The 18,906-nt window shown below is 40.3% G+C and overlaps 1 protein-coding gene across 1 annotated transcript; it reads right to left on the bottom strand.

The window, feature by feature from the left end:
- Positions 1-123: 123 nt before the first annotated feature.
- sh3bp1 (SH3-domain binding protein 1) lies at positions 124-17,114 on the bottom strand. The gene is made up of 18 exons (XM_033611651.2): positions 16,930-17,114; positions 12,731-12,773; positions 12,211-12,315; positions 12,046-12,122; positions 11,299-11,410; positions 10,848-10,924; positions 10,629-10,716; positions 10,447-10,515; positions 10,266-10,356; positions 10,033-10,169; positions 7,915-8,026; positions 7,380-7,461; positions 7,215-7,295; positions 4,945-5,058; positions 4,380-4,477; positions 3,070-3,241; positions 2,545-2,894; positions 124-1,300 (listed from the first exon to the last, which is right to left on the bottom strand). The coding sequence occupies exons 1-18, from the start codon at positions 16,977-16,979 to the stop codon at positions 1,023-1,025; spliced, it is 2,136 nt and encodes a 711-aa protein (XP_033467542.1). The 5' UTR covers positions 16,980-17,114; the 3' UTR covers positions 124-1,022.
- Positions 17,115-18,906: the final 1,792 nt, after the last annotated feature.

Raw genomic sequence — 18,906 nt, 5'->3', positions numbered from 1 at the left:
AGGAGGTGGTTGTAAAAAGTTTATTTACATTTTCCTGTACTTAATGAGCTCACATGAACACTATTAATTTGTATATTTATGGAAAAAAGCCACCCTGAAAACAGCACACATAGCAACTGGCAATCAGTTTGGATGGCTGGATTAATTTATTGTGTAGCTAGATACCAGAAAGACTCGCTCTCTGGAAATTACTTTGCACACTGAGAAATATTGGACATCAGTAACTGAAGTATAAATAAATGTAGCTGGTTACAGAAATGTTTGTAGACCCAACAAAAGGAAATTAAGCTGCAACACTTGAAGGAAGATAGTGAACAGCACAGACTTACAATAACGAAACCTTTATGTTTAAAGGGGACCTATTGTGCTTTTCCTTATTTGCTGTCATATATATATAATGTTAGAATGCGAGACGTTCATGTTAAATGTGGCCAAAGTTTCAAATAATGAGGTAAATGTATGTAAAAGTAATCCCTGTAGGCAAAATCCTCAGTACACTGCTACATGTAGCTACATGCTAACGTCAGGGAAACATGTATTCTTGGTTGCCAATGTTCCTTTCTTCTCCGATTCCGGTCAAATTTATGTTGGAACGTGTCTGGTTGTGAGGATTTTGGTTCATAAGCTTTTATTGGTGATTTTTCATGGTAGACGTTTTGCTGACCATACCCTGGGCTTAAAGAGACAGGCGCTAAAATGGAGCGTCTCAGACAGAGGGTGAATACAGGTGTTCCAGCACCGACAGAAAAGGAAAGGAAAATGAAGAGCTCTTTGAACATCTAAGCATGTAAACATGTTCTAGTAGAAACCCAAAATACACGTATGAACCTGAAAATGAGCACAATAGGTCCCCTTTAAAGAGCAACTTAACATCAGACTGAAAAGCAGTGTTTTGCTGCAAACTCTGGTTGATAGATTTAACCCTGTGTTACACCGGACCACAGCCGGCATCACTGATAGGTGTGATACAAGAAAAACAACCTTATTAATGAATGACACATATGTCATTTTTCTCACTGTGCTTAAGAAGGAACTTCTTTTGCCTGTGACGGTGGAGGAAGAGGCGGAGGGCAGTTTGGGGCTCTGAGTCCAGGCTTTTTCGGAGCAGGCTTTTTGAGGTTGGCCGACACAGCTCGAGGCGCAGGTGTCGGGTAGGTCCTTGTGTCCGCAGCAGCCGGTGCTGTTGTGGGGGGTGGAGGGGCCTGGAGCTTAGGAGGCGCTGGAGCTTTGGGTTTAGAGTACTGAACTGTTACCTGCTCGTTAGCTTGGTTGCCTTTGGTCACGTTGAAACATCTCTTTGCTGTAGGATGAGAGACAGAAGACAGTGGGGTTACAGGGATGCCACATGGGGGCGAATAGATTAGGGAAAGGGTTGTGATGCAATGCAAGACAGTTATCTACAACACGTTATCTACCCATGAATTAACCAAAAATGTAATGCAATTTTAAACTCGTTATATTAAAAAGTCTCACCGCTATGCTGCTTTCAAGTTCAAGAAAAGAAGTCTAACATTCATCTTACTGCTAAAGACATCTGCATTACTTTTCATTAGGAAGCAAATCCTAGAACACAAACTACACTCACATATGAGTTAGTGTTGGTGAAGGTATATGCTCTACCAAGAACTTTGTACTTTAGATTATAAAGTACCTCAGTTGGTTGTGATGGAAAAATCAGTGAAACACAACTTAACACAATGTCAGAAACAGTAAAAAACAAGTTTGTCATGGGAATCAGTTTCATAGTCAGACAAACATATCAGGAAGGGACGACTTATTAGGGAAAGTATTTCAGCCTCTACCCGCACTTGAGGCAGTTACAACAATGTGAGAGATGACGCATGACCCTAGAGGTTTATATTTTGGTCAATGGTGTGAGACTTCCTGTTTCCTACTTCCTGGTTGTTACAACAAGAGCAGCAGATTTATTTTCTCTCTGTCAGCCCGACGTGAAAAGTCGCCACTTTAGCTTTGTGAGAGGACAAGGGTTAGAAGTAAAGAATCTGCACAGGACATTACACAATAAATAGAGACAAATGATTAATGAGACGTGCTTTGTGCCCTCAGCCCAAAAACAAGAGTGAGTCAAATTTGACATGTGAAGATTGCTTTACTTGTCATGAAGAGTACTACCCAGCTCATGAAAACTTCTGTGGCTCTTAAAGGAGCTTTTTAAAATCTCAGAAAATAACCCTGATGATGTAATGGTGATGTCATCAAGGTAATCTCAACTTGGACTTAAGGTCTCAAACTGTTAACAGCAATTCTGTGTTGTAAACTTGAGGTGTTAAGTTTGAAAAATGTTGGCATTTACCAAACAGGAAGGGTGTAACAAAAGACACTTGATTTGCATTATGGGAATGTAGGATCCAGTTTTTGTGGAGCTAAGAGTCATGATATCTCAGCTTCTGCTACTTCAATTTGACTATTCTTTTACAAATATGTCTCTTGTGTATGTAACAAAAGTGAAACAAAAGTACATTGCTAAAACCCTTAAATGTCTTGCCTTTGGACAGCCATTGGGCACAGCAGACTCTGACTTACGTTTATACGGTGAGGTGATCTTTACAAAAGCTCTTGGAGAGTCTGGAGTAGCCTCCAAAATTGGCTCCAGCTGGCCTTGGTCTGAGCACTGCTTCTGTGTGGGACTCCTGATCTGACCTGGGGTTGGTGCTGATCCCATTGCTTTAGGAAGTGCTGTCAGGTCAGAGGTGGTGGAAGTGTTGGAGGCCCCAACGGGGCTGGGATCGAGTGAGGACGAGCTGCTGGATGTTGTGCTCTGATGGGTTGTTGCTGTTGAGTCAGCTGCAGGGCTGCCCCATGTGGAGGTGCCAGTACGACTCAGGGAGCCAGATTTCACAAAGACGAAAGCCCCACTGTCCTGTGAGGCTGTGCTGGTGGGAAGAAAATGAAACTGGAACATTACCTTTTGCTGCCAAACCCAGAGCAGCTTGTCATAAGGTCATAATCTAAGGCAGTCAGTGTGTTATGATTGTGCTGTCATCACAATAATGATACAAAGCTGCGTTGTGAATGCAATTTGTGAGCTGTGTCGTCACCGAGCGGTACCTGTTTGACTTTGAGAGAGGAAGGTGATAAGAGGAGCAGGAGGAGGAGGCAGTGGATGATGAGGAGACTGTTCTGCTCAGTTTCCCCCTTTCTGACATCAGAGACTGGGCAACAGGAACTGGTAGGGACACATCTGAGACCTCAGGAAGTTCTGGGATCTCAAAGGATACAGCTGACCAAAACAAAACAGAGTGAAATTTATGAGTGCTCCATCAAATAGACAGCATTTCTTTATAAGAACTGTTCTTCTTGTGTTTTATTTGTTCAGTTTTGGCAATATTTCCCATCTGTGATACCATTGTACTCAACTATTCTGTCCCTGAGATCTGACATCACAAACAATAAGTCCAGTTGGGCAAGAAAGCAGCAGTCAAATGACCAGACAGGTTTTAAACAAACCCACGTGTCAGCTAAATTGATTTGGAAAAATGAAACAACCCAAACTATCTGTTGTAAACATTTAGAGTTTATAGACTGACTTCCTGGTTCACCCTTGACTCATTGTACTTGCAGTAGTTGTTTGTGTTTCCTGTGCAGTGGGTGTGCTGACTTTCAGTTTTACCTCCCAAATAAAATTGTTCAGATTTGCAGTTTCCAGAGCGGGTGCAGCAGCACACTGCGATGCGTTAAGGACGGGCCAATAGTGCCACAAGATTTGGCCATTGTCATTTTTTTATTGGACATTCTAGTAAGGTGTCACTGTATTAAAAAAAAAAGGCATCATTTACATTTACCGCTTTTTGTATTATATTTTTAGACATAAAAATAGAACAAATAAGTAGTAAATATCAAAATCACCATATGAGAAAACCTGTTTAATATGAAGCTATGCTGCATGTAATGGCATGACAGCTTATACATTAAGGTGGCACCTGCGTCAATACATTATGCTGAGGCTCCATCTTGAAAAATTAAGATCTAGATTTATAAATCTGTATTATTTCAGTTTATCTTATGCTTATATGGTACATATTCCTCAATAAATCTGGGCTTAAACACAGCAACACAAACTAATTATTAATTACTTATTAATACAAATACAACTGCAAAGACAAGGGAAGAAATGGAGGTCAATAGGGGCCTACAGCTCCTTCTCACCCCCAGGCACCAGCCCTGATGTTTACAAATTGTCTGATCATCTGACTCATTGTAGCGATGCCGCTATATTCTTAGATCTCAGTTGTGGGTTTGAAAATTACAATGTCATTATAGCTGATAAAAATGCTAAATTCAAGTTGTATTAAACAGAATAACCCTTTAAAGACTGTGTACTGAGAGCACGTGAAGAGAGTACGTCAGTGTTTGTATACCTTCAGGGAAGAGGCTGGAGCTGTACTGAATAAGAGGCTCAATGACCGTCACCACTTGCACCGAAGACGCTGACGCCATGTCAAACAGAGCAGCTTCCCTAAAGAGGCAGAGAGGTGGAGGGTTAAAACGTGGGACGGATAAGGGTTCAGGCTGCAGAATATGGTGACATTAACTTAGGTTTTCATGGTTAGAGATACAAATCTAACTATGGTGTCACTCAAGTAAGACATTCTGTCCATTGAGGTTTAACCACTGAGAGTATATTTGCCATCAAGACTGCACTTCCTATAATTAATGCACCCCCCCCCCCCACCTCACTGCTAAGAAAACGTTAGCCTCATGAACCATCTGTCACGGTTTTTCAGTGAACAGGATGCTGCGGTTCAGTATCATGTGACCAGTAGGTCTGGTTTTGCTGATGAAATATGTCACAAATGCTCATCCTTCATATTAAGACACAAAGATGATGAAAGAGGAAGAGCAGGCAGGACAGGGGAACGTGTGAATGGAGTATGGTTACAGTACACGCAGGGTAAAGACAAAGATAACCAGGTTGCTGCGCACCCTTCAGCTCGTGGCCAGAGCAGGTTGGGCCCCAGCACGATGGCAATGTTACTGGGTGTCATCTTGTTTACAGCTTGCTGCTCAGACAGCAAAGACAAGAACTGGATCAGGTACCTGATAGGAAGAAAGAGGAAGAAAACGAGTAGTAAAGGGAGGAAGTTACAGAGCAATATTAAGCTGGCTATAGTCAAGAAGACCTAACTGCATCACAATAAACAGTTATGGTGCCCTGGTGTGTACAGGATGAAACGAGATGACAAATTAATGCTATCAGGTGAGAGGCAGACGTGGAGGAAGTATTCAGATCCTTTACCAAAAACCAAAAGTAAAAGTATTAATACCACACTGTAAAAATATTCTGTTACAAGTAAGAGCCCTGCATTGAAAATGTTACTTACAGTAAATAAAATCATGGAAGTATAATGAGGAAAACGTTCTTAAAGGAGCAGTGTGAAGGATTTAGGGATATTTAATGGCGACTAGCATTGAGGAGTGCTGATTGCAACCAGCTGACACGTTTTTCATGTGTCAAGTGTGAACTCCCGGTCAGGATTTTTTCAGCGTTCAGGTTTCTTCTTCACCACAACAAACGGACCAGGTGAAATCACTGAATAAAGCAGTTTCATATTACAAATCAGTGTTTCACCAACATTCTTATACTCACTAGCCCAGTGCCTGTTAATCCATGTTCACCTTTTTCTCTGATAAGATCCAGGCATTTAGGAGGTTTTTACTGGGAGCTGAATTATCCACAGAGGTCTCTTCCTCTCAAAAACAAACAGACCCAATGAATAAAAAAAATTAAAAAAAAATACTGAATTAAAGCAATTTCACATTAAAAATCTGTGTTTTTCCAGTGCTGTTTGGCTTGTTGTGGAGGGGCTGCTTACTGACATGAAAAGGTGAATGGCCCTATCTAGAGCCAGTGTTTAGTTTGTCTGTTTCGGGCTGCTGTAGAAACATGGCATTGCAACATGGCGCTCTCCATAAACGAGGACTCACTCCCTATGTTGATATAAATGACTCATTCACGGGTAACGAAAATGCGAAGATTCTTATTTTCAGGTGATTATACACTTAAGAAAACATACTTATTATATTATTTCTGCCAATATACCCCCTAAAATCCTACGCACAGGACCTTTGAGATATTAAATATTAAGTACTCAATACAGAAAAATTCCAAACAACAAAACAAACTTAATTTTGTTTATAATAGGTGTAAATAATTAAAATATAAAGCAGCATATCATCACATTTGTGAACCTGGAACCATGAAATGCTTTGCACCAAAAACTGACAATAATCAAAATAGTTGCCAATTAATTTTTTGTCAATCGACTTATTGGTAAATCAACTAAGCATTGCACCTGTACTTGTATATCCTGTTGGGTAGTTTTATAAAAAAAAAAAAAGGTAGTATTTCATAAGCTTTTTATATGTTTTGTATGCAAAAATCTTAAATTGTAAAGTAACTAGTAACCATAGCTGTTAGATAAATATAGTGAAGTAAAAGGTACAATATTTCCCTCTAAAATGTAATAGAAATTGAAAGTAGCATGAAAGGAAAATACTTGAGTAAAGCATAAGTAGGCCTACCTCAAATTAGTACTGAAGTACAGTGAGTAAATGTACTTTGTTACATCCAACACCAATGAGAGCTGAGATACCCTAACATGATGATTTCAGGTTTTAACCCCTCTTAAAACCCTTTGGATAAACCAAACTAGCTAAATGCTAATGTCAACATGCTAATGTGCTCATATGACAATGCTAACAAAGAAAATAGAAATAGAAAGAACTTTATTCAGCCCAGAAGGGCAGTTCATAACATGCTAATGATAGGCAGGTATAATGTTTACCACTTTAACTGGCTTAGTTTGTGTGTTGGCATGCTAATATTTGCTAATTACAGTAGCGCTAAACAGGAAGTTCACTAAAAATCACAAATGTTAGTCTCGTGGTGGCGTTACAAGAGAAGTCAGGGGATCACTAAAGTCAGTTGGCCTCATTCCCTGAGAACCATCAATGTGAGTAGCCACAATATTGTTGAGATATTCTAGTCTGGAGGAAAAGGTTGACCAACTGACAGAGCAACATTGCTATCTATAAAGCTACATCACTAGTGTGGCTAAAAATGTTGTCCATTTGAGTTGAATATGAGGATGTCCTTTGCCCCTGAAATGCTTTCTTTTTCAGATATGTGTATCTAGTAGCAGCAACATTTGATGATGTGATTCTAAAAACAAATGTACACAAAGAGTGCAGACCTGAGGTTGTTGTAGTTTTCAGGCGGTAGTTTCTTCAGTAGCACTTTGAACTGCTCCAGCTTCTCATTCAGGTCTTTCTCCCTGTGAAGAAAGACATCGAACTCAAGAAACAGACATGATACCGGAGTAGAAATAAGAAATATGTATTGTAGATATTATACACACCCTGCTGCTTTAAACCAGTCATTGTAGAGTTCAAAGGTCATTAGAGGTTCGGGGAGTTCTCGCAGGTAACACTTGAGAGCTCCTGTCACAATACATTTAGAGATAAATCATCACATCATCGCATATAAACAAGCTAAGGTAATATGTAAACTACTGCCCCTTTTTGTGTTGTCAGATGTATAATAATAATATATGACCTATGATATAAATAAACAGATAAATAAATAATATATAGTCATGATATTGGCTGTTTTCGCTCACTGTTTGGTAAAACTAGTGACTCATGCTCTACTTAAGTTATGAAAGCTTTCCTGTTGCTGTTCTAAAAATTCTCCAGCAAACAGGAAATTAAGTATTTTACATTACTGGAAGCTGCAACAGCGGCTGCATTTGGAGTAAACAGAAGAGGAACTGGGCAGTCAGAATGAGCCGCATAAGTCACATTGGCTTAGCAAACGAGGAAGAGTCCCCACAGCAGAAACTCAAGCTCAAACTAAGAGGAAATCTAAGGAAAAACAAGTGAACACATGCTTACCGGCCACAGCGTGAGGGTCCATGCTGAATTCGCTGTGGTCGACCGCTTCTTGATCCAAACAAGTCTTCAACCTCTTCACCACTGAGGCTGCTGCTGCCAGACGAAACAGACCCTGAGGGACGAAGAGGAAGAGGAATGAGAAAAAGATGGAGAAAAAGAGTGTTGAAATGAGAGCAGTTACCTGACAAAAACACTTATGTGCAGCCCACCAGCACCCAAAAATATACAATTTATTTTGACTTAACATCTGCACATCCTCCATATTCCTGGAGGAGATACGTGCCATTCCTCGCATGACTCAAGACAAATTAACTAACAAGTTTCTAGTGTTTTTAAACTTATATAAAGACTCTGTATTTCCTCCTGCATTTCTCAAGCACCTACAGTAGCTTGGAGCCAAACTCTGAAGAGATTTTGACTCTTTTAGCCACACTGGGTATGGCCTGAGGTTTGGTTATGTCGGTTAATCAGTCCGTCACTTTGGTCCAAACTCAAAAGTCTCAACAATTGAACAGCTGTACAGGTTTATCACAAAATTTCAGACATTCAGCTTCAGTTATGGTGCTTTGTGCCTAATGCTACTTTTTTATTACCATTGTTAGCATGCTAACACACTAATCTAAGATAGAGGACATGTGGAGAACATGGTCACCATTAGACCTGCTTAACATTAGCCTGTTAGCATTGTTATTGTTAGCATGCTGATGTTAGCATTTAGTTCAAAGCACCACTGTGTCAGTGCAGCCTCACAGAGCTACATGGCTGTAGAACAGGAAGTGTAGCATGTGGGCTAATGGCTGCCCTCAAACTCATTTTGCGTGGCCCCTGAGGGTGGCATGAAATGCATGCATTGGTTTTAATTATCTGTGGTCCATTTTAATATATTCACTCATAGGTGTAGATTAAGGAATGAGAATGTGCATTTGTTCTCCCATTAAAAAATTGAAAGTAGCAGAGAACTTCCATTTTACAAAATTAAAGACATTTACACCATAAATTGATGCAGTAAAGGCACAAATTTGTGCATTAAAATTAACCAGAATGCAGGTGTGTTTGATGCGAAAATTTTTCTGACTTTGGACCCCCAAAACCCCTGTTTCATATGTGTCTCCTCCAATGCAAAATGAAAGCTACCTCTTGGGCTTACATTTAATACACTACTCGGCTACTGCGTCAAGCTAACAAGTGTCTGTCAGGGCCGGGCCGACAACTTGTAGAAAGCCACTGGTGCCATTGCTGTGAGCTAAAGTTAATGATTGCAGTGGATAACTCAGCAGTTTCATATGGAAGTAAGATGGGAAAGATATTTTGTAATATGTGTGCACTTTTCCTGTGCAGCCATCAGTGCTGGCTTCTTAAAATGGCACTCACACAAGAAATAGAAAATGTGATGGTACGTCCCGCTGCATGAGACGGGGGCGCTTTTTTTGAAGTATGCCCTCTATTATCAAAGTTTACACACAGCCCAAAAATGAGATAGTTCACAATGTCTCGGTAGGCTACGTAGGTTGAGGTAGTGAATCAGGGTCTGTAATCCAGCCTTGGGATGCCAAGTCATGTGGATCTATGCTGTTATCATGATAAGTTTGTCCAAATACCGTTGCGTTGTGTTGTTTACACAATAACACAGTGTGGCCCTCACAAAATGGCGCCCCTGTCCGAAACATTTAACACAGTGTGATGTGAACTTCACATTCTCTCTAGGGTACAATTCTTGGCTTATGTAATGGCAATGTTTAAGAAATTTCATAAGGATGAGCTGATGTTTATCTACATGCAAAATGTTCGGACCCATCAAATGTGTGTTTATACATAGAAGTTTAAGGAACCTGCTGGATTCCACAGCTGAAATCTGTTTAGAGTGCCAAGAAGAAAATAAATCTAGCATCAATAAAACTACATATTTCTAAATGGCATCAGTCATCAACGTTAACAAGCAGTATTAGAGAATGAGAAGAGTCAAAATAAACCAAAATAAAACAAAAGCTGCCTGCTAGGATGGTGCACAGGTGCATAACTTGGTGAAGAATAAAACTAAAAGCTAAAGGCAGAATTTACATGCTTATCAATCTGAGTTTCAGGATTATAAGCCCTGGAGTCTCATCCCATCAGTCCTACCTCCTCAGTCATTCCCGTTCTCAGCAGCATGTGAATACACTCCTGGATGGGTGCCGCGATTTCTCTGTTGCTTTGAGACAGATGAGAGATCAGAGGCTCCCCATAGACCTTCTGATTAGGGAGGCTCAGCGGTTGCCCTGCGCAATCAGATAAGCACACAGAGGAAATAAGAATGCACGTAGAAATATCGCAACGACAGTGCAGCAAATAACATGGAGCAGATGAACTTTTACCTTTTTGGCTATGATTCTCTTTGAGCTCGCTGATGTTCTTGTCCAGGAACTCGTGCGAAATTTTGTGATAATCTGCCTGCAGCTCGAGAAGCTATGGACGCAGAAACAAGGGAGGTCCGTTTTTACATTTTAATTTGTTTGCACGTTTAGAAGACAAAAAGCCGTCACAACTCCAACTCACACGGATGAAGTAGTTAGCGTAGTCATCTTCTTTAGTTGCAAAGTGATACAGATCTGCAGAGTACTGGTCCTACAGAGACAGAGAAACAGAGAGGTCAGAGGTCGAGGCTACCGTACTGATTCCACAGAGGTGTCGGAGATGCATACTGCAGCCCAGATGGTTCTAAGAGAAAACAATGTTACCTTGATGCTCTCCAACTTCCTCCAAGCTTCTTCCACTTCCTCCTTGAGCCCATCCTGCCTCGCCTGGGGGCCAGTGCTGGCTTGGCTCCTGACCACACACACACACACACACACACACACACACACACACACACACACACACAGAAATGAGTGAAATGTGTATAAGCTACTTGGATAAACTGTAATACATGTAACTGTGACTGTAGCTGTGTAACTCACCTAGTTTTTGCATTGATCCAGTCTGTAGTGAGCTTTGCAAACTGCTTCTTGTTCTTGAGAATCTCCGGCAAATCATCCTAGGAGGGAAAATTAAAAAAAAGTTAAAATATTGGGGTTCAAGCCATTCAATATAAATTAGATTTTTATTCAGTTTTGTTATTAACAACTAGACATTTACACGTGCATAAAAAATATTGAAAAATGAAGATTAAAAGGACAAAGATGGAAGATCTGATAAAAATGAAAGAAAGATATTAGCTTGTTACTGGCTTTCTCTTTCCGCTTTATTATACTTCAATCATACTGGATCTTAAAATTAACCTACTTATTTATAGATGTAGTGCAGCTGTGGTCACCCTTGCATATACACATAGGCTGGCGCAAATGAAGCGCTGTAATCAGTATTACATTAGTTTCTGTCTGACAACATGCATTACGCAGCCATTCTCACCTCACTGAGCTTGTTGAGCGGCTCCAGAACTTCCTTCTCCACTTTCATCTCAAAGTCTGCCAGCATGCTGGCCAGCATCTTCTCCATGAAACAGCACATCTCCAGCACCCTCCTGCCACGCACACACACACACACACACACACACACACACACACACACACACACACAGTTTATGGTCAACTCCTGTCTTGCTGTTTCCATATTTTTTTTAAATGGATGTCAGAACTAAAACACATGCACATCTGGAAAAATAAACAAGTTGTAAAGAGGATCTTGCAGTCTGGAGAGGCTTCAACAAGCAGAGTAACTCGTAACTAAATCTGAAAAATAGTTGTTATTTCCCTGTGAATTGTAGCGGAGTAGAAGAAGGAAGTGCCATAAACCTCTAATTTGTGCTTGACTACGACGCTTAAATAAATGTATTTCACTATATGGCAACACTGGCAACAAGAACTAAACAATCTGACCTGACATGGATCTTCCTCGGGACTAAAACACAGTGGGAACATCATAAATCACCATCAAGTGACATGTAACTCACCTAGCTGGGTTATCAGAGCCTCAAAACTATAAATAACTGAATAGAGTTCTAGTCACAAGCTGCAGACAATGTGTAGGATCCTCTTTCCTTTCCATCCAGAACTGAAAACCACTGCACTAAAGTCATAAGGTTTTCACATGACAGCAGTCAACATCTAATCAGTCAACAGTTCAGGTCAAGAGCATGGAGGGAGCGATGGGTGTCACCTGATAGAGGACTCTGCGTCAAAGTCTTTGAGGCTCTCTGCCATGCTGATGGACAGCAGCATCAGAGGGAGCTTTTTCTGAGGACACAGAAGCAGATGTAACACCTTTTAGTAACCAGTCAAATGATTTTCAGACATGGCCACATGGATACTGTGGTTTCAGTACCATTCGTTTTTCAGCCTCCAGTCCCGTCTGACTCTGCATGCAGCCGTGCAGCTTCTTGTGAAGGACCTGGGCGGCCTTCTTGGCTGGTTCCACCCGCTGCTCAACCTTCATTCGGTCAGACACACACATACAGTAACGCTTTGATCTGTTAACCAGAAAATCTTGTGCATGTGTTAGTGTCTGAGGTTTCATATAACTTTGTCCATGTTGTGGTGATTAGGTCTGTATGTTTCATGTGTTTTTACGTATGTTGATATGTTTTAGAATGCAAAAAACATTTTCCATAATAAGCCTAAAAGCTATGATACAAACGAAAAACAGATGGTGTGGTGCTTGTGAAAAAATCAGTGATATGTGATGTGTGATATAAATTTCCCATAATCACGACTGTTTAGGTTGAATTACATTGTAATAAAATACAGCTTAAGCTATAAAGTCATCATATAATAAAAACTATATTAAGTCTTAATAGCAGATTTATAAGCTGTAAGGATGAAACAGAATCTTGTCTTTGTCTCACCATGACCAGGTCCTCGTGTAGAAGTTCAGTGGCATCTTGTGACCTGCAGACATGCGTGTTGTATTGGTTAGTGAATATACAGGTTAACAACCCTGATGTCAAAAAACAAAAATAATCCATAACAGATTTAATATTTAGCAAGAAAGCATATACACATATTTGACAATCTCAACTATTTGTTTAATCTGCTATTTTTGTGCACTGTTTCTGTCTACACCACAGACTGTATCATAAAGATGGCTGACATGACAGCACCTCAAAGTGAAGCCAAAACATCTTGATTGTATGCCGGAGGCTGGTTGCAGTATAGGTCATAAACCCCGCCCCCTCCATGTTATCTTAAGGGACATGGGCAAAACTAAAACCTCAAAGTACAATCAGATACCTTTTCCTCAAAGATGGTTTCTGTTGTTTGTTTCTGTTGCTTCTTCTGATGGTTTTAATTTGTTATTTGATGCTATTAAAAGGGGGGGGTCTGACATTATGATTGACAGCTGTGTGTGCCAGCTGAGTGACTGCCATCAGTGGTGCTGCTCGTGATTCGTTAGATGGTGGGCCCATTTTCTGCCCTTTAATTGTCACAGGGCTGCATTCAGTGACTCGCAGTGCACCATATCTAGAGTAGTGATGGCTGCTCAGATGTGTATGTCCAACCTGATTTTAGTGTTGGTGTGTGGTTTGGCGTGGCTGACGCTGAGTCCCCTCCTGAATGGGTTTCGCAGCAATTGAAACTGGGGCTGGCTTGTCTTCTGGCAGACAGATTCAGTTGTTTGTAGAGTAGGTGAGCCGTGGTCTGGTAGCTGTCATCTGCCTTTTGGCCTAGAGGTTGCATCTCTGCTCTCTGGCATGTGTATGCATCACAGTGTCTGTGCATCACAGTGGGCGGCTTGTTTCATATTCCCGGCCTTCTCTCGATGGTGAAACTGCTGCTTTGTTTCTACAAGGCTTTGTTTCTGTGAGTGTTGCTTCAGCATGTTTTCACGCCTTCATGTTTTTTGGCTGCTGCAATAGCTGGAGTTATTTTTTTATGCTCTTTGTGCCACAATCCTAGATGACATGTTTGGACTTTCATTGTTTCATTTTCTTTGTTTTTGATTAATCTAACTGGTTTTACACCGCAGCCTTGGCCTTCATTGCTTTAATCTATGGGCCAGGCCAAAATTTGGTACCACATTTTGGCGCTTTGAGCACCACAAGCCGAGTGCCATCTAGTTCCATTATAATGGAGAGAAGGCTGACATCTCTACAGCCGATATCTCCAACACTCAGCAACTCACACCAAAACAATCTAGACTGATAAATAGCACTACAGCTAAGAGGAAGAATATGTATTTTTGATTCAGGGGTGAACTGTACCTTTAATACCAAGTATGACCATGTTATATTCTGCATAACAATGACAACAATGACACAATCTAATTACTGTGTTGCATTCATGTGCTAGTGGGACAGTCTGAAATACAGGATTTTAAAACACAAGTCGACTGCATTGATGTCCTTAATCAGATGATCATTAAATATAAACTATTGTAGAGGCTTTGCATTTTAAGATTTGAGTACACTTTATCTGTGAGGGCTTCTTCTGTGGTTTAGTTCAGTACCAGCTCTATGAGAGGAAGGAGGCGCTGCCACACCATCTCTGCCACAACACGTGGCAGTGTAAAAAAAGGAGGGAGGGAGGGAGGAGAACAGCTCCACAGCTTTGACAACTTCAGGTTTGGGTGTCACACCAAAAGGAAGCCCAGCCCAGTTTGCAAAGAGGGCAGATGAGCTTCAAGCACCTTCATGGTGCAGCTTCTTATTTCCTCCAGTGAACACCTGAAGTTTCAAAACACAAAGTGGAGAATTCCCCGTAGTGTTTGAACCACATGCCAGTTCCTTTTTTTTTAAATCTCTGACTCTCATTTCAGCTTTTCCTTTTGAAAGCAACTCATTCCACAAAGAGTAGAATTACATCAGAGCAGATGTGTTGTACGCTCTGTTAAGAAAGTAGAAGTGTGTGTGGAGGTGTGTATGCTGATATAAGGGAGGTTACTCCCCACAGTGACATAAAGACCTGATTGTTACACTTTGACATAAAAACAGCTCTTTTCATACATAATGTACAGTACGTGTACATCTGAGTGTGTGCATGTGTTATTTTTGTACGTATGTGTTCATCTCATCAAAGGCCATAGTGCTGCAAGTGCAAAACTGAGAACTGGGTGAAGTGCTGCTGTGGTAGGTGAAGCCCACGTTGCTCTGCTGCAGATGCACGCTGCGTAGGTTTATTATTAAACCAGAGTACGCCACAGGTAGAGGCAACATGGCCCGCACGTAAGCACACTCCTATACCCCTGCTGCATGCAACTGTGTGACAAGAAAATCAGACAGGGTGGAAGTGTATGGTTATCAGACGCTGTCACGCACAGGCACAAACCCTCTAGATGAGAGGAATTCAACCTGTTCGACAATGACAATAAATACTTCTCCCACAAATTTTGTACATCAATTAGTCATGCCATGTTACGTTGAATTTGTGAAGGAAATATTTTTCTCGCATGCCTCCAGGAACATGGCAAGCGAATTGATTTATTAAATAATTAGGGAGTGCATTTTTTAACAACAAAACTACATCAAAACATCTGTTTTACACAACTTCTACAGTTTAATCCAAGTCTCATTTATCGAGTCGTATGTTCAGTACTTTCTAAACACATGTATTTTTAACTTAAAAGCCTCAGTAGGAAACCACAACCTTTAAAAAAATGAGCTTAAAGTGAAACTTATCTATGCTCTCTTCAAAGCCAGACTACAATACTACATTTTTTTGTCTTTGTTTGTACTGAGCATACAACTGGATAAATAAGACTTACATGCAGTCCCAGGTCAATCAATAAATCAATATGTCCACTGTTTTCTGTGCAGGCATGCAAGATAAACAATGCTTTCTGTACAAATTGAAGGTAACACAACATGACAAACTGATATACAAATGGTCATTTTGTGGGTGAAGTGTTCCTTCATGGTGTTTATTATCAAATTACTGACATATTAATACAAAATACAACTGCAATAAATCCTTTTTCATGTGTCAAAGTTTTGTTTCCTCTCAGAGAGATGCCACAAACATCACCCCCCTTTGGGTAGATAACCACTGCCTTCATAATTCGTTGCAAACTCGAGTGACTTTGTCCTCATGGCTTTCACGCCCCGAAGAGCCTGAGGTTTCCCTCAAAACCCAAACAGCATGCTTTGCTTTCAAGAGGAACCAGCGACTGTGTCATTCCAGCTTTACACACTTTTCAACACAGTGTTTGCAACAGTCAGATTGAGAAGATGGAAACAGAAACTGAACATTTCCTCAAATTTGAATAACACGCTGAAATGAAAACTTCTCCAGAGGTAATGGTGCACTAGAGTTCCCACTGGCTTTGCAAAAGGCCCAAAAGTGTCTCAATTTAAGGGGAAAAATGAGCTCTACAATTAAAATGATCCATCCATAGGTGCAGAGGACTCTTATTTTGGCAAAATTAGACATTTACACAATAAATTTGTCGCATAAAAGGCACAAACTGCTGCATTAAAATCACCAGAATGCAGGAAATTAATCATTTGATGCTTAAATTTTTCCTAAACCTCTGGTTTCAAAACAAAACCTACATCCTTGAATTAATCTTAATTAATTAACACCCAGAATCCAAAAGAGATTTAGATTTACAGGGGCAGCTTAAAAGTGAGACGTAACAAAATCAGCCGCACCAGGCAAGTCACAGTTAGGGGAAGAGGGTCACTGATAAAACAGCGTTGCACAAGTAGAGCAAAGTCATGAAGGCAGATGTCAGTTTTACAGAACTATCTATCCAAAGTTTGACCACACAGGCCACCATAAGCTGACCAGACTAAGTAATGTGTAGCAGCAACATCTGCACGGCTTTAAACAAGGCTGCATTTCATTGCTTGTGTATAAACTTCTCATTTTAAGAGGAAGATTGTGTTCTTTCTATGTTCAGAAGTTAGATGAAGTTACAAACTGTGATTTCTTAATGTGGTGTGACATCAGACCAAAATCCTAACCCACACCAAAACATGCCACTTCTTGGTTTACACGTCTTGAAAAACCCTTGAGTTCAGTGTACATGTGAGTGTGAGAGCCTTGATGTGCAGCTCGCAGTCTCAATGCAACAACAAGGAGACATATATCAGATTAAAGCACTTACTTTCCCGCAGAGCCCAGCTGCTTCAGGATGCTCAGAGACTGCCGGAGCATGCTGGCAGTGGAGTCAGACCAGTTTTAGTCCCTGACCTCTCTAAGTCCTGCTCAGCACCACGAGATATCCTGCTCTGAAGACGTCCGGCTGTGTCACTGCATTAGAGAAGGACGGCACACACTGGTTGCCTCTGCCTCTGTCTTTGTGTGTGTGGTGTGTGCGTGTTTTGGTTGTCAGTTTTCGTTCTTGTTTCAGGACTGTGCGCTTAAGTCACACTCAACACAAGGCAGTGAATGAGGAAGTTGCATAGATGAAGTGTCAGCTGTGAGGGGGGAAGAGAGAGTTTTTTTTTCAGGTTTGGCTGTCACACTATGATTTCAGTTAACTAAAACACACACTCCACCAGCACAAACTCACAGAAGGTAATGAGAGATTTGGTGTTCACCCTGACATTAGAGCTAAAATGGAAGAACATTTGTTCAAGTCAGCTTTCCAACCAGAAAAGTACCATTTCTAAGAACTGTCTGAGAGGGTAAATCTGTATGTAATATATCTGAATTGTAAGAGCACATTTGCAGATTTAAATCTCATTAGAGGTATTTTCACACTCTTCATATTACATGTCTGACAGGCTGCGATTAGTAGGTACTTCTGTAAATGCTAACAGTATGTGTTAATGAGTTAAAAGGATGTGAGAAGGCCAAAAGAGGAAACTATCAATGCTGCTGCCTGAAGCAGGATCTGTTTTTCAGTCAGTTTTTAAATGATTTTTTATTTAAATGTGTCTCTTCTCAAGCCTTCTTATTGGCATTAACTGCTATTGCTTTTAGTTTTTAACATAAAGTTAATTTTTTAATTATAGGTTTGGTAACAATTACTTACACTTCCTGTTACAAATACGTACAGAACCACTTTTTTCCTTATTTTTCGAACTACTTAAAAAAACAAACAAAAAAACAGGTGAGGTCACTACTTTGTGAACACAATAATAAAATAAATAAATAAAACACACACACACACTAGTAACTAAAAGTTTTTAAGTTGTACTAAAAAAAAAAAAGTTTTTTTTGCCCACTGTAAGCTTTAAAAACTGATATATCACATCCTTTCTATGTTTGGCCTAACTTGTAATATAACTATGTTCTGTAATTTGTCATTTGCTCATGATTATTTATTATATATGCTTTGTACCTATACATATTGAATACTTTAATTTTCCATCAGTGTACAGTTACATTTTTACAAAAACCCTTGTTGAACTTGTGATTAGACGAGCTCACCTGACAATCTCAGTGACATCCCTTCAGTCCCAACCCTAAACATTTTAGTGAACAGTGCAGCCTGAGTCACGGCTCTGCAGATTATATGTGGTAAATCACCATGAGCGCTTCTGTTGCTGTCTTTGGATTGTGGTGAAATGGCATCCTCTTCAGATGCTGGCAGTCACCAAGGCATTAAGAGCTGCACACAGGTGGAGGGTGTAACCCTGGTGACTGTCAGATGCTGCAGTCTAGTGGTGACAGTGGCAAAATGCACAGAGCAAGAACAACATGTCTGACATCACCGACTACATGCACAATACTATTCCACTATTATTTAGAATATGACAATATTCTGAATTTTAAATGAGTAACAGTATAGTCTATTTGATCTTTCTGATTTAAATCTTTTTACAAATGTAACATTTCCCAATTGAGATGCGGGATATGGAAGTGTTAAGCAGGTTTTAGGAGCATTATTTGGACACATATACAGCACATTAGATTATGCGTCTCAGCTGGGGTTTGTACCATACTTTGTGACACATGGCCTGTTTACAGTCAGCTCTGTGCGTTGTCATGGATATGTTGTACACAAACAAGCCAGTTTGGGTTTCCAAGGCTGGAGTAGAGATGCATGCCCAAAAGAAAAGCACACATATTTGGTCAAATGAAAAACACATCTACTTATTAACATTATGAAAGACTTGAGTATCAACATGTTTTT

The sequence above is a fragment of the Epinephelus lanceolatus genome, chromosome 21 (genome assembly GCF_041903045.1).
Source record: "Epinephelus lanceolatus isolate andai-2023 chromosome 21, ASM4190304v1, whole genome shotgun sequence".
Lineage (NCBI taxonomy): Eukaryota > Metazoa > Chordata > Actinopteri > Perciformes > Serranidae > Epinephelus > Epinephelus lanceolatus.
The sequence above is the reverse complement of the archived record's forward strand: the minus strand, read 5'-3'. Positions and strand labels throughout refer to the sequence as shown.

Coding starts and splice junctions, on each gene's coding strand:
- sh3bp1 (XM_033611651.2), bottom strand. CDS start 16,979: ATGCTCCGGCAGTCTCTGAGCATCCTGAAGCAGCTGGGCTCTGCGGGA. Junction 12,316..12,730: donor TACACGAGGACCTGGTCATG/GTGAGACAAAGA, acceptor GACCGAATGAAG/GTTGAGCAGCGGGTGGAACC. Junction 1,301..2,544: donor GATCACCTCACCGTATAAAC/GTAAGTCAGAGT, acceptor CTCATCCTACAG/CAAAGAGATGTTTCAACGTG.